This window comes from Archocentrus centrarchus, chromosome 4 (genome assembly GCF_007364275.1).
Source record: "Archocentrus centrarchus isolate MPI-CPG fArcCen1 chromosome 4, fArcCen1, whole genome shotgun sequence".
Classification (NCBI taxonomy): Eukaryota; Metazoa; Chordata; class Actinopteri; order Cichliformes; family Cichlidae; genus Archocentrus; species Archocentrus centrarchus.
This window is the reverse complement of record NC_044349.1, coordinates 31643259-31659875: the sequence shown is the minus strand read 5'-3', so window position 1 is coordinate 31659875 and position 16617 is coordinate 31643259. Positions and strand designations below refer to the sequence as shown.

Here is a 16617-nt window from a genome sequence, read left to right as displayed (position 1 = left end):
CCACACCACCAGGAATAATCTCAGCTAGCGTGTGAATCTACAAAGTTTTATAGGTGACACCTTTGTCAAATAGGGAAACTCCATACTTCAAAATTGTGTTTTTCCTCATTTCCTCTCAGATATATGCTGTTATAATGTTGGGTGTTGAGTTTCACATAACGAGCTCAGAGCATGTGCATGGACCATGATGCCATGCTGCAGTTGTCATGTTCTGCCTAAGGCCTGAAAAACATTTGCAGAAGAAAAAGTGTCAATATGTTTAATCAATGTTCATACTTTTATGGTACAGATGCAGGAGGAGAAACAGATGGAGAGAAGGAAGAAGATTGCAGTAGAGCTGTCTGATCTCGTGGTTTACTGCAGACCTGTCCCCTTCAACGAGGACAGTAAGGATCAATGTCCCCTCATTTCTTTCATCTTTTTAAGACTGTTGCTGTGCGCACTCTCATGTCTCACTTCCTCTTTAATTTGCAGAGATTGGGACGGAGCGAGCATGTTACCGGGATATGTCGTCCTTCCCGGAGACGAAGGCAGAGAAGTTTGCGACTCGTGGCCGAGGGAAACGCTTTTTGCAGTACAACCGCCGTCAGCTTTCCAGGATTTATCCCAGAGGACAGAGGCTGGACTCATCCAACTATGACCCCCTACCAATGTGGCTCTGTGGCTCCCAGCTGGTTGCACTCAATTTCCAGACCCCAGGTCAGTGTGTGAATGCATTACTAAAGGGAACCTTTCTGTCCGCAGAGTGAGTCCAAGAGAGCGTGCATGGATAGTAATACAGGGATCCTCAAGTCCAGGCCTCGAGGGCCGGTGTCCTGCAGGTTTTAGATGTGTCCCTGATCCAACACACCTGAGTCAAATATAGAAGTCATTAGCAGGACTCTGGAGAACTTGACAGCATACTGAGGAGGTAATTCAGCCATTTGATTCAGGTGTGTTGGATCAGGGACACATCTAAAACCTGCAGGACACCGGACCTCAAGGCCTGGATTTGAGGAACTCTGCTCTAATACAAAGCAGTAGCCACCAGGGGGAGACATTAATAACTATAACCTCTGTAACAGTATGTCCATATACTCAACCTGTTAACAACCTAGAAATAGTTTTCATTTTTTCACTATCATTCTTCGGGTCCTAAGCAGGGTGCGGGTCAGTGTTTGGCTTGTAATGATGACAGTAAATAAAGTTTTGCTCAGCACATGTCTGTTTGTAGATAAACCCATGCAGCTGAACCAAGCTTTGTTCATGCTTGGAGGAGGCAGTGGCTACGTTCCCCAGCCTGACATCATGAGGGACGACGCTTTTGACCCTTTTGACAAGGATACGTTGCACGTGGAGCCAATCACCATCCAGTTACAGGTCAGAATAACTACACTAAAAAAAAAAAAACTCTTTGTCCTCATAAACATCAACCAATAACATCAGAAAAATGTGCTTGGTATAAACTGAATTGATAGCAATCAAGTAAATTTCATTTGACCAGATTCCATTCAATTTAATGTTTTACATTGTACTTACAGTATGAACAAAATTACATGAAAATTTTATTCAAATTAGTCAAAGTTAGCATTTTGGGCATGAATATATTTATTACAGTCATTTTGCAGCAGTTTGATCATAGAGCAAACAAACAGTTAATCTTGAAAGAAAGCAAAGCAGGCATGCTCCTCTCTAGGTGAGAAACAGCTAAAAACCAACTGCACGTTGTTTGTCCTTTTAACCGCAATTAAAGTAAGTGAGCATAGCTTAAGTTCAGACAGGTCACAAAGTCAAGTTCAGCCGCAGCTCCTTGCAGATCAGTTCATGTAGATGATGCTGTTTCTTTGGCTAGAAAGTAAACAAATTGTCACATGAAGTCATTTGTGTGACACATGACCTTTAAGGGCCGTCTGATCTACAGGTTTGCTGCGAAAATGGTAAACAGAATTTACTTTTTTATTCTTGATGATTAATGTGAGTGATACTAAAATATTGATGGTAGTTTAGACTGCTCGGGGGCTTATTTGTATTTCAGTTGATTTGTGAGCAATACAGATGCATTTAAGTTTATACTTTCTTGCTTATTCTTGCTCTGTGTTTCCCAGGTGCTGGGAGCTCGCCATCTTCCTAAAAATGGCCGCAGCATTGTCTGTCCCTTTGTAGAGGTGGAAATCTGTGGAGCTGACTACGACAGCTGCAAGTGCAAAACAGACGTTGTAGGTAAGACGACTGTTGCATAGCAGCAACGACAACGTAGCATTTCAGGAGTTTATGTGCACAGACTGAACTGTTAACATCTGCTTTTCTCCACCCTCCCAGCTGATAACGGTCTGAATCCTGTGTGGGTGCAGAAGCAGTTTGTGTTTGATATCCACAACCCCACCTTCACCTTTCTGCGCTTCACTGTCTATGAAGAGGACATGTTCAGTGATCCTAACTTCCTGGCACAGGCAACCTACCCTGTCCGTCTGCTCAAAACAGGTGAGCAAATGTAACCAAGTCCCCAAACACAACATCATGACTGGACAATTGTTCATAACTGAAATCTCTCATTTCAGTCATTTTATTTGAAAGTGAGGCACAGGCCAATAAGAATATCCATTATTTATTTCAGATTGCAGTGTTTGTGGTAATGTTTCTGCCTGAATTGCATTGAATTGGTTTAATGTTCTGTTTTACAGGCTACAGGAGTGTACCTCTTAAAAATAGCTACAGTGAGGAGCTCGAGCTGGCATCACTTCTGGTTCACATAGAGATCGTCAATGCAAAGGTTTGCACTCCCTTAGCTGCGTACTGCTGAGGGCTGGATTAAAAAATGTTTTATTTTTATAGCACCAACAACACAACAGTCACCTGAAGGCACAAAGTAAATAAAATGTATGTTCTCATCTGTCCTTTGTATAGATTCACAAACTGTTACCAAATTAAGTTTTCTTCTTTTCTAATGGGCAAGATTTTTGGTTTCTATTTGTAGTCCAGTTGTAATCAAAGTTCTGTTGATGTGGAATACCACACCAGTTATTTATAAAGCACTTTTGAAAACTGAACAACATGCTGTGCAATCACACCAAACACAGGTCAGAGGGTAAAAGACAAAGAAATACAAAAGAACATTAGAAGTTAAACAATAAAATAATACAGGAAGGTAATTTAACACAGTCAACATCTCACACTGGGTCGAAGGCGCGGCAGTAAAAGTGTATTTTTAAATGGGACTTAACAACAGCAAGAGGAGGAGCCTGTCTGATGTGCAAATCATTCCACAGTCCACAGACTCATCACTTGATTTTCACCACTGTATCTCAAGTAGCCAGAAATAACATTGCATCAACAAATATTATATTTCATGATTTCTGGATCTGCAGTTAGCAGGGCTGCTGTTTACTGTTGCATGTAAAATAGCCTTTTTTGTACACATATTCACTAGTTTCACAAAACAAATATCTCACAACATCTTACATCAACTGGACACAGAAAGTCACAAATGCAGAGACTGATTGGAAGAATTAATACTGAATCATTAAAATTTTCAAAAATCGTTAATTGCAAATCCACATGTATCCAGTCCCGTTGTTAAATATTATATCATTAAACGATTTACTCAAGGAAAATAAGGTCTTTATGTTTTGCATGAAACCGTACATCGGCCGTTGCTTAACTGCTGATTTCTCTGTCCACCTCGTGGCTACAGGAGGAAGATGATGAGAACATGTACACATCCATCCAGCGGTTGCGAGATCGAACCAGTGAGCTGTCCAACCAAATTTCTCTCCTGGAGAGGTCCGGCTCAGCGGACCTGAGCTACCAGCAAAGTCTGGAGGAGCTTCGAGCCGCTCAGGACCAGCTGAGTGAGCTGGTGGAGGCTCGCAACCGCAGGTTGGTGGCCACATCCAACTTTTATATACAGTCTGTGGTACAGACACTAACCTCATTATTTGAAACTTTGGTCACATTTAATGTCAGTATCTACCACTGGAACAGCAGACAAAAAAATAAGGATTGTAGGGTCTCTATAAGCTATAAGGCCACAATCCAAATCTGACAGACAGTCATACGTGGCAAAAGTACTGACATTCTGTACTTAAGTAGAAGTACAAGTACTTGTTTTAAAAAATACTTTGGTAAAAGTCGAAGTGCTGGGTCAATTTCTCTACTTAAGTAAAGTAAAAAAGTACAGGCTCTGAAATGTACTCAAAGTAATAAAGTAAAAGTAGCTCTTTGGAGGACGTTTCTACCTGATATTTTTGTGTAAAGCTAACCGAACATCATTATATATTACATGAGAATAGAAACGTTATTCCAATCTAAATTTTAATTTTAATGAATGCACTCAGCTTGAATCTGTTGTGTAGGACACAAACTGTGAAAGGGAATTTAAACACAGTTCTAATCTCTGTGTCCTCCATAGTAGAGGGTGACTGTGCCTCCACCTAAACACAAACATGAGGATACTCAGGGGTTACAGTGGGATTCAGAAGGTGGAGGAATCCTAAGATCATCTGTAGTGGCTCTGCATGGGGAGAAGAATCACAACTTTCTATTGTGAGCTCCAGTAAATGATGTTGGTGTGCAGGCTGTGATCAGCTGACCTGCTGCTGCTCTGAGGTTTACTGCTCTGTGTGGATGAACTGAATTCACAAAGATGTAACCCAGTATTTCACAGCTATCTGAGCTGATCTCCATCCCCTACACTGACAGCATACAGGCTGTAGAAATGTAACCTGTAACTCTGACCATGAACACAGCCTCTGTGCACCAACACAGACCTTTACTGTAAATACAGTACAAGCTAACCTGTTTATTACACACTAAACTTCAGTATTTTCATATAATCTTTGAATTACACAAAGTCAGCATACCTCAGTTTGTTTTGCAGTCCTTACCTTTAACTCTAACCTCTCTTCTTCCTCTCCTGTCCTCTTTCTCCATCTCTGAGTGAACTTCTCTCTCTTTTCTCTCCCTGAAATACAGCAGCTCTTCTTTTAGCTAGCAGACACACCGTGTGACAAACTGCACGCACTTTGTGTGTTTGCTGATATTTATTCAGCATTTAGAAACTCTGCATTTACCTGCCACACGTTACTCCCTTTATGCTCGCTCCTCTTCAGTAGCGCTAGCTAAGCTGTTTATGTCCCGCGAGCAAAACTTACGGACTCGGTCCGGCCCGCTGTAACCTCTGATTATAGCGCTATGAATGAGACATTAATTATATAGGTTTGTGTATTTAATCCCTTTGTATCCGATAAGCCCCAGTGATGGAGGATACGCCATTAAGATTGTCTCTTGTTATTATGCCTCCGTTTAGGCTCAGATCCTTTGACGTGTGACGGCGCACTGACCGGAAATGCGAACTTCTCTCTGACGTGTTAAAAAGTAACGAGTCTGTTTGAAAATGTAAGAAGTAGAAAGTACAGATACTTGTTTAAAAATGTAGAGAGTAAAAGTAAAAAGTACTCATAAAAATAAATACTCAAGTAAAGTACAGATACCTGAAAAATCTACTTAAGTACAGTAACGAAGTATTTGTACTTCGTTACTTCCCACCTCTGCAGACAGTGAACCAAGGACATGGACATGGACATGGTCACATGGACTTTAAACTTCTGAAACGGTTCTTACTAATGTTTACCGAGAAGTTACTCATTACCTCACCTAATCTCACACTAACACCTGAATTATACTTGCAGAGTGAATCAGTGTAGCAGCAGCATTCTTACCTGTGCAGGCTGCATCAATGGCGACATGTAAATTTCATTTCTAGGGAAGTGCATGTCAGGTTACTGTGTAGGGTTTCAGAAGGGATTGTGGTTATGATCTATATATGGTGTAGATTTAACAGAAGTATAAATCCACTGTAAAGGAAAGATTCACTGAAAGAGGTTTTAATGTAGGAGTAAATTGAATCCATGTCTGAACCATAATGTGTCAGCCTAAAAGCTGGTTTTTTTTCTTGCCCACTCTCCCAGGTTGATGGAGAAGAAGAGAAGGGAGAAGCTGAGGCAGCAGGTGGCAGCAAAGCGCAGCTAATCCTCCCCTCCACCAGAGAGCGCTAAACTCCAACTCAAATGGTGCCTGACATATTGTGGGATGACAGCCTGAAAGAGCAGGGCCCTATTCCAGGAAGCATACTCAACAAACTCTGAGTCTAATTATAAACTCTGAATTGATTAGCTCTGAGATCAGCAACTCTAAGTTTTCATTTCCCTAAATGAGTAAGTTCACCCTGACTTAAGTGCGAGTGTGTGAGTAGAGAAAGGAAACCGTCATCAGTGTAGGTCCAATATTATGATTTACCGTAGCAACAGTTAAAAGGGCAGAGTCTCCATTTTAATCCAGTGAACTGAGGAATATGAACACGTGTCAGTGCTGACCATGATATTTATTTTAAAAACAGGAGTGAAGAAAAGAGTCATCTGTCATCATTATAGACCGAATAAAAGCTTGATATATAATTTTTTATACTGACTGTGGTCATTGTTTACCCAACATGAATTTTTGTTAAATGAAACTGGAATCCTAATTTTACATTTGATTTTTAAATCTTATTCATTATTCATCCATATTATTCACCCATTATGATAGGCTACTTTTGGATCTGGGTAGACCCACTGAGACAGATTTAGGTGATTTTTTTGGTGGAAAATGCATCGAGCTTCAGACTCTGAATTTCAGACAGAAAACTGTGTTTGACATCATTTAATGAATGAATATCAATCAGACAATTGATGAACAAATTTCAGCGTGAAATGTTCAGAACTGTCTGCGAGCTGCATTTAAAAAGTCATTTTAAGATACATTTTTAGAGCCTTAAAACCTCCCAACTGTGACAGACATGTTTCAGCAGTGTAACCAATTACAATGCGGCAAATCATTGATCACTGATTAGTGTGTTATGTGTCTAAATCTTTAGTCAGATGAGTTTTATGTAAACAGTGATTGCCACAGTAATGTACAGTAAATGTTTCCACAGCAGGGAAAACAGAGAGATGAAGACTACAGAATTTAGACTGTATTTTTTTTTTTTTTGTGCATGTTTTATTTTTAGATTTTGAGCTGATAATAAATTTGCAACACTATTGCTCTCTGTATCCTTATATATTGACAACTGAATGATTGTAAAAGTGCTCATGTTAAATACAAAACGTAGCAAACTAAGGGCTAACTGGGATTTCAGGGGATTTTAATTAGCTGTGCTGTGTGCTGTCTTAGGAAATGAATCAGTGTCAGCTGGTTCAGGGGCAGCAGGAGGGGAGGAGTCAGGGAGAAACTCAGAGTTTGTTGAAGATAAGCTGTCAATGAGCAGATCAAGTTCACAGAGTCTGTTACCCCGGTGAATCAGCTGATGTTAACTCTTTCTGGATAAGTTTTCCTCATCTCAGGGTTAACCAACTCAGAGTTGTTAGATAAACCTGCTTCCTGGAATAGGGGCGGAGCACGCTATCTACAGCAGCGAAATGCAATCCATTTAGAATTTAAAAGAAAAAAACTTGTTCTTTCACAATAAAATGTGAGATAGTATGGCAACTTTCTGTGCAGAGGGCAGAATGAAAAAGTAAACACAAGCATCTCATGGACTGAAAAGACATAAAACTAAGCTATGAAAACAATCATGAACTGAAGGCTGAAACACATTAATTGCAAACTGGTGCTTTACTTGACGGGTTTCATGAAAAAGAAGATTGCTTAACAAAAATGCAATATTTTTCTAATACTTTCTTACTGGTATCCACTATGGAAATGAAAATTTGGAGGGGTTTGGACCACTGGTAAGAAAAAGAAGCTGTTTGAAAATGAAATATTTATGAGAACAGACATTTTTCGCTATTGGACCAAAATTTTGTCATTTAAAAAGGAAAAAACAATCAGTACAATACAAATAAGTAAAGTAAGTCAATGTGGAAGACAGCAGTAAATACAAATAGTGACCATAAACATGTTGTTTTCCAATTGCAAACCTCCAAAAATCTAAATCTGTTTCCAGCTGACATTTTCAGATGGATGTTGTATAATTTAAACAATAATTTACAGCCTACAAACCTCCCCTTGAAATTTGCTCTTACTGTGTTTCAGTTTTTACCAAGAAAAACAGGATAAAAAGGGAGAAGAAAACTCAGGTTACACAAATGTGAGGAATGAAAAAATAATATTTGTCTTGGATGGAAAAAGGGAACAGTGGGCACTCGTAGCAAAAAGGAAGTATCCTGTATGTGCCTTTGATGAGTGTAATTACTCTAGTATTTAAGGAAGAAAAGGAGAACTTAGAGCTCTCTTTACAACTGGAATAGTTTCCCTTTAAGGGAAACTGCTAACAATCTGGAGGAACGTGCTGATTTGGCTCAGACTACTACTCATGAAATGGGTTTAAAGGGATTTAAAGACTCGAGTCTGTTCCTCCTAATCAAGACCAAGTCCTTGGGCGATCACTTGAACTCTGCCTCCAGGTGGAGGGGGCTTCTGTCATAGACTTTCTTGTTCTGCCGGGAAGAGCACAAACTGGATGAACAAATCCTCACCAAACCACATGGAGAAGGTTTTTTTTTAATACTTCTTCAAAGGGCTCTAAATTTATCTATACTACCTTCAGAGAGGCGAGAGAGCAGTGAGCGGGGGAGGGGGCAGGAGAAGAGGGCGCTCCCCTGGATGTCTGCACAGGGGCTCAGATGTGTTCACTTCTATAGGGACACACAAATAAAGGGCTATCACTAAAACAAACAAACAAAAAGAAACAAAAAAACTAGTAAAGCACTCTTTTTACCTGCCGGCTCTGATTTCATGCCTCATTTCTGAACCATGTGATCAGGATCAGTTTCCATCATCTGGCTTTAATCAACAGATGTGGCCCAACCGTTCCTGGATTTGCCAAAAGCAGCTTTGATTAGACCCACTGCATGGCTTCATATCTAACCACCCACCCCTGTAGCTACTTTATCCCCTCCCCTGTCTGATTTCTCATTGTACATAACTTCTTTTATTTATCAGACAGGTGTAGATCCTGTTTTAATAGATGAAAGAACGTACTACAAGAATGCTAGTGGACTTCAGATTGAAGATACTATAACTTTATGTAGAAATTAATATTGTGTACCTGGAGCTCCCTTTAAATGTCCCCATAGACAAAAACCTCTCTCTTTCTCCCTACGCTGCACTTGCACTGGTTAGGGACTTCTATGCAAAGGTCATCGTCTTGGCCTATAGCCATCGTGTATTAGGCGGTTTGACTCAAGTTGTGTTTTTCTCTCTTTACCTATGCTAAATGTCCAGTATTATTACTCTGCATTGCAAATCATGTGCAAGTTTCCATTTAATAAAACTCTTTCATGTAGTCACCAGTGTGTACTTTCTGTTTTAAAGCAAAAACACAGAAAAGAGTGATTATACAGCTTTTATATGACATATTGATACATTTATTTATGATCATAAAGGCAGTTCATATCTGGGAAGTTACATAATTTCAGTTCCACTAAGGAGCACACTAGGATATGAGAATCACATGAAGGCCAGACATATAGATTTTATTAGACATCCTATCAAAAATGTGATTTAAGTGGAATGTGGACCTAAAATGAAGACTTGGTGAATAAACAAAAATGAACCTTTATCTTGGTGAAAACAGCAAGACTGAAGAAAGATTACAAAATGGGAACAACGAGGGAAACACGCAGGAAAAACAGCACAACACAAAAAACTCCAGGGAGACAGCTTATGAATACACACAAGTTGATTGGGAAATGGGAAACACCAGAGGAACAGAGCTGAAACTAATCACAAGACAATGGAAGCAAACTAAACACAGTGCACACAAGACAGGAGACTGTCAAAATAAAACAGGAAGTAACTAAACACAGGACATCAAACAGAAATGCTGAGTTGACATGGAGAACACAAATCAAATATAAGCAATAATTATAATTACAAAAATACGAATGAAAACAACCTAAGCTGTAAATAAAGTCATGTAAAAGAAAATAGGAGCTAAAGCTAGAATACAAAACTTTAAAGAACAAACTGAGCAAAAAAACACAACATTAAACTAAACGTAGGGCCAAAAATGGAGGATCCAGGCGTAGATTTTTGCTACACTTAGAATACATCCTGCTTAAGATCTTTTATATAGATTTTATATACAGTCTATGGACAAGTGCAAAACTTTGAAATGGAAAATAAGAATATTTAATCTAATTTTAATTTCTAATGCCTCTTTTCCACTAGTATCTACTTGGCTTGACTCAACTCGACTTTGTTCATTTTTCATTACAATTGATTACTACTTCATCAAGGTTGCCCGAAAGTCCTGTGATGTCTTTTGCATGCAACACAAACACAAACGGTTGCTCTGTCTAGCTTTCTCTGGATTCTTTCACTGTAACGTATTGTTGAAAATGCATATGTGGTACGCGTTCTGTGTGTCCCTAATTGGTATCCGTGCCTAGCTGTCGAGGCAATTCGAAAAGGCATCCTACATTTATAATAAATAAAGTGCCTGTTGAGAGCAAGCTCCCGCCTCGTTCCTGTCTATCTTGTATACAATATAAGTACATTACATGGTGTCAGAAGTCTATTAAGAACGGCAACCACACAGCCATGACTATGCAGTTTGAACACCTGAAGATTGACTGGGATTTGTATCAAGAATTTCAGTGGTTCAGCTACCACGTTAGCTTCTCGTTCGCAGGACCCCTCGCTGCGCAGAGAGCAAAACAGAAAGTGGGCTGGCTGGGTACGTGGATAGGTGAGCAAGGGAGAGAGATCTACAAGACGCTTCAGTGGGCGGATGGCGAAAAAGACAACCCCGCGAAAGTGCTGGATAAGTTCGCCGGGTACATCAGACCGAGAAATAATAAATGGATCACCAGACACCGCTTCAAGCAGAGAAAGCAAGGCGCAACAGAAAGTTTTAACCACTTCGTGAAGGACCTGAAGCTGCTTTTAATGGACTGTGAGTATTCAAACACAGATGACATGTTGATTGATGCAATAATAGCAGGAGTCAGAGAGAAATGTGTCCAGGAGAGACTGCTGGATAAAGGGGAAGACTTGACACTGGCTAAAGCAGTTGGAATTCCCCAGCAATTCGAAATGTCTCAAATTCAGATGCAAATTGTTAGAGGAAGATGCACAGGTGGCACACGTGTCAACCAGACCTAAGCACTATAACCAAAACAAAAAGACTTACAGTCACAAGCAGCATAAACCCACACAACCAATGCAAACAGCACAAAATAAAACAAATAATTGTTCAAGATGTGGTAAAGATCCCAAACACAAGTGGAATGGAGGAAAATGCCCCGCAAAAGGATCTTTATGTTCATGCTGTCAAAAACCAAATCACTGGGCATCAGTCTGCCAAAGCCGATTAGTAAGTGCAGTTAATGTAGATTCAACCTCCTTAGAGAGTGAAGAGGACATTCTGGACATAAACCTGACAACAGCGGATGTTCCCATAGCAATGCTTACAGATGATAAGTGGTTGGTGGACATTTATGTCCTGTCTCACAAAGTGCAGTTTAGAATAGATACAGGTGCAAAATGCAATACTCTGACTCTGAACTGTTATCAGCTGCTGAACCACATGGGGGAGCTAAAGAGTTCCAAAAGAGTACTGAGAACCTACACAAATCACAAAATGAAGCCAGTCGCTGCTGTCGACCTTCCACATTTCTTTTCCTTGGCGTTTGGCGGCAGTGCTACCTCCTTTTAGACGATTGTTTTATGGTACTTTTATGGTATTTGTTTGAAATGTTTTTAGTTGTTTTATGTTATTTATTGTCTTTTAATGTTTTTATTTATTTATATTTATATTATTTAGTATAGTCCTTGGGGTTATAATCTTGTACAGCACTTTGGTCAATGTCGTTGTTTTAAATGTGCTTTATAAATAAACTTGACTTGACTTGACTAAAGTATAAAAACTGTAAATGCACAGCAGAGTTTGAAATAGTGGATATTGCACAAGAGAATGTGCTCAGTGGCACAAAAGCTGAGGCCTTTGGCTTAATTGCTAGACTGGACTCTCTAAAAGTCGGCAGAATGGCAGATGATAGAATAGAATAGAGTAGAATGCCTTTATTGTCATTATACAGGATGTACAATGAGATTGGAGGGCCACTCCTGTTCAGTGCCATGCAACAGAAAATCAAACTCTCTAAAATAAAAATAAAAATATTATAATCTAGTATAATCAAGAAATATACAGAAACTAAACAATGTATAAAATATACAAAAAATAGAATGTGTAAAAATATATACATACATTGGTGCATCTGTATATTGCAAGAAAAGTATATAAGTGTATACATATAATAATGAAGATGATGAATATTGCACTTGGTGAATGAATATTGCACTAGTGAATGAATACTGGATATTACACAATATAGGAATGTTAGATATTGTTCAGTATGAACAATATAATATTGCACAGAGATGTGGGTGTTGCACAGTTACAGTGGGTGAGTGTGTGAGTTCAGGGTGGTGATTGCTCTGGCGAAGAAACTGTTCTTGATGATGTGAGCACAGTTAACAACACCGCCACGAACCCGAGCCCACCTGCCAGTCTGGAAAACTTTCCTGAACTTACAGGAACACTGCCAGACAAATATACAATAAAGATCAACCCTGAGGGAAAAACCAGTGGTGCATCTTGTGTGCCGACAACCACTAGCTCTCAGGGAAAAGATAGTGAATTAGCTCAATGAGATGGTAAATGATGGCTACATCACCAAAGTCAACCGACCAACTGAGTAGGTGAGTTCTATGGTTGTGGTCACAAAGACAAGCTCCGGATATATATAGATCCAAGTGACCTAAACCATGCTATCAAATGGGAACATTACCCAGTACGCACAATTGAAGAGGTTGTATCTACTATGCCCAATGCAAAGGTGTTCTCTGTACTAGACGCAAAGTCAGGCTTCCTGCAGATCAAGTTAGACGACACATCATCTTTCCTGACAACATTCAACACCCCTATTGGGAGGCTCAGATGGCTGAGGCTACCCTTTAGCATAAAGTGTGCACCAGAAATATTCCAGCGCATCATGGACCGGATGTTGGAAGACATCAGTGGTGCGACTGGCATCATGGATGACATTCTCATCACAGCACCCACAGTGGAAGAACACGACAAAATACTCAGAAAAGTTGTAAAGAGAGCCACGAGCTACAATCTGAGGCTAAACTTCAGCAAATGCCACATCTGTCAGCCAGCAGTGCCATATGTGGGACATTTAATAACAGCTGATGGGTTAAAACCAGATCCTGCTAAAGCAGAAACTGTGCAATGCATGCCACCACCAACTGACAAGGAAGGTGTTCACCTCTTCTTGGGATTTGTGACATATTTGTCAAAGTTCATTCCAAACCTTAGTGAGATTGATGCTCCATTAAGACAACTTACAAAAAGTGCTGAGAAGTTCTCAGGGCATCCGGCACAGCAGCAGGTGTTTGACAAACTTAAGCACTTATGCACTCATCACCCCGTGCTGAAGTTTTATGATGTGACAAAACCTGTGGAAATATATTGTGATGGAGCCATTCTGATACAGGATGATCAACCAGTCGCCTTCTTATCTAGGTCAATGAATCAGAATCAGAATCAGAATCTTTATTGTCATTGTACACAGAAGTTGCACAACGAAATTTAAAATGCATTCCTTTCTAGGTGCCTCAGACAATAAATAATAAAATAATAAAAATATGAGTGATAAAAATGATTACTAAAATACAGTGCACAATAGTAAATTAACAGATGAATCTAGCCCCAATACACACCAACGCACGCACACAGTCAGCACTACCACCCCACATCACTGTCCAAACCACACAGAGTTCAGTTCAATGATAGCCCTGGCATAAAAGCTGTTCCTCAGTCTGTTTGTTCTGGCCTTCATTGTCCTGAAACGTCTGCCTGATGGCAGTAGCTGAAACAAGGAGTGTCCAGGGTGTGAGGGGTCCTGGAGGATGTTCTGTGCCCTCCTCTGGCAGCGGGCATTGAACAGTTCCTGGAGGGAGGGCAGGGGACAGCCTATGATCTTTTGAGCCGTGTTGATGATTCGCTGGAGTGTTTTCCTGTCTGCTGCTGTGCAGCTGTTGAACCACACGCACAGACAGTAGGTCAGGATGCTCTCTACAGAGCAACGGTAGAAGGACACCAGCAGATTCTGGGTCAGATAGTTGCTCCTAAGAACCCTCAGGAAATGCAGTCTCTGTTGGGCCTTCCTGACAATGCTGGTCGTATTGATACTCCAGGTCAAATCATCCTGATACTGAGACTGAGACACGCTACGCACAGATTGAGAAGGAGATGCTCTCAATTGTTCATGCCCGTGCCAAGTTTCACCACTACATATTTGGGAAACATGTCACAATATACAATGACCACAAGCCACTGGAAGACATCTATAAGAAACTGTCAACTGTCAACTCCAATGCGCATACAGAGGATGCGCTTGCGACTGCAGTGGTATGACATCACAGTTAAGTACAGAAGAGGGAAAGACATGGAGCTCCCAGACACACTGTCCAGGGCACAGCTGTCAGATAAGACCCCAGAGGCAGGCAGCCTGGAATGTGTCTCAATTCTCAACTTTCTGACTGTAAGTAACGATAAGTACACTGAACTGCAGAAATGCACCAAAGAGTAATTAAGTCCTCTCCAGCAAATTATCCAGCAAGGTTTGCCAGACAACAGGAGGGAACCACCCATCCCTATTCAGACGTACTGGGACTCAAGAAGTCAGCTGGCTGTAACTGATGGCGTAGTATACAAAGGAATGTGCATCGTTGAATGCGCATGCAAAGACACATGCTGGAGCTAATAAACCAGTCTCACCTGGGCATGGTGAAGGGCAAACAGCGAGCATACAGTATGAAGTGTTATATTGGCCAGGTATGAATGCCAAAATTGAAAACGTGATCAGAAATTGTTGTAAGTGTGCTGAGATTCAAAACAGACTTCCCAAACAGCCACTCATTCCAACTGAAACACCTGAGCTACTATTTGAAGTAGTGGCCTCCTATCTGTTTAAGTTTGAGGACAAACAGTACACAACAGTACACTAGTGGACTATTATTCTAAAAACATTGAAGTTGAACTGTTAAAAGACCAGCGCAGCCGCAGTACTATTGAAGCCCTGAAATCTCAGTTCAGCAGACATGGCATCCCTGCCATTCTACAGACAGATACTGGACTGCAGAATGCTTCAGAGGAGTTCAAAGAGTTCTGCGAAAGCTACAGCATTCTGCACAGAACATCTTGACCTCACACGCCACACTCCAATGGTGAAGCAGAGCGGGCAGTACAAACAGTTAAGAGACTGTGGAGCAAAGCAACTGACAAACATCTGGCTCTACTGGACTACAGGACAACTCCTCTTGAGTCAGTTGGCCTGTCACCTGCACAGCTGCTCATGGGCAGGAGACCCTGCAATAAACTGCCAACTGCCCGTGCACTACTTAGACCAGTTCTAGCAACCCAGTTCTCCACCGTCATACATTGTGGACAGTAAGGGTAAGCTGTTTCTCTGCAGCGCCACTCAAACTGCCAGCTGTGGAGCCACGGTCATCAGCAGGCCCACCAACGTCTCCTCCATCACCCACAGAGGTACCCCAGCTCACGCAGGCCCAAACAGGTGGACTGTTTCGCATTAGACTGGGCAGAACAGTGAGACCACCTGAGAGGCTCAACTTATGAACTGTCTTAGTCAGGGACAGGCATGGTAAGATGTCTGTTGGAAGTGATGTGCTAGCAACCTCTCCCTCCTAGTTTAGTTTGACTAATTGTTCATTTGATAGGCTAAATATTAACTGTGTATTAAGATTACAGATATCAGTGAAAGTATTGTTTCGGTTATGTTACACCATTGTGAAGCTATATAATAATAATTCCAATTGGGGTAGTGTTTTGGGGAATACTTTCAGTTTGTTACATGTTAGCACTGCATTTTTGTTTTACTATTGAGAAAGGGGGATGTAACGTATTGTTGAAAATGCATATGTGGTATGCGTTCTGTGTGTCCCTAATTGGTATCTGTGCCTAGCTGTCGAGGCAGTTCGAAAAGGCATCCTAGAGTTATAATAAAGAAAGTGCCAGTTGTGAGCAAGCTCCCGCCTCTTTCCTGTCTATCTTGTACACAATATAAGTCCATTACAGTGACCAGGCACCAAGCACAAAAAGCTCTCATGACTCATCTAGTGATGTCACTGCTTGGACAGTCAGTGGCATATATTCTGTTGATGTCACATTTTTAGCTCAGAGCAGTTTTCTTCGAACTGCGGCTGAGTAGGTACTCAAAAATATACCTTGTACCAGGTACTATCACCAAATGGAAAACCCCAAAAACCAAACTGAGTCAAGTACTCACGGAAAAGCTGTATAAGGGACAGGCCAGCCACCCTTTGGAAGAAGCTCATTTCCCTCACTTATATCTGCAATCTCATTCTTTCAGTCACTACCCAAAACATGTGACAATAGGTAAGCGTAGGGACATAGATTGACTGGTGAACTGACAGCTTCACTTTTACACTCAGCTCAATGGACCGGTGCAGGGTCTGAATTACTGCAGACACAACCCCAATCTGTCTGTCAATCTTCTGCTTCTGTTTTTCCTCACTTGTGAACAAGACTCTGAGATACTTAAA

General features: G+C 40.8%; 1 protein-coding gene across 1 annotated transcript in view; it reads left to right on the top strand.

Moving 5' to 3' along the window:
• Nucleotides 1-6006, top strand: part of LOC115779591 (1-phosphatidylinositol 4,5-bisphosphate phosphodiesterase gamma-1-like) — a 58544-nt gene extending 52538 nt beyond the window's left edge. Inside the window, exons 25-32 of the mRNA XM_030728344.1 lie at nucleotides 290-386; nucleotides 475-699; nucleotides 1214-1359; nucleotides 2085-2199; nucleotides 2299-2460; nucleotides 2661-2749; nucleotides 3671-3855; nucleotides 5946-6006. Coding sequence (XP_030584204.1) covers nucleotides 290-386; nucleotides 475-699; nucleotides 1214-1359; nucleotides 2085-2199; nucleotides 2299-2460; nucleotides 2661-2749; nucleotides 3671-3855; nucleotides 5946-6006 — 1080 coding nt within the window. The remainder of the gene's footprint in view (nucleotides 1-289; nucleotides 387-474; nucleotides 700-1213; nucleotides 1360-2084; nucleotides 2200-2298; nucleotides 2461-2660; nucleotides 2750-3670; nucleotides 3856-5945) is intronic.
• The last annotated feature ends 10611 nt before the right edge of the window (nucleotides 6007-16617 follow it).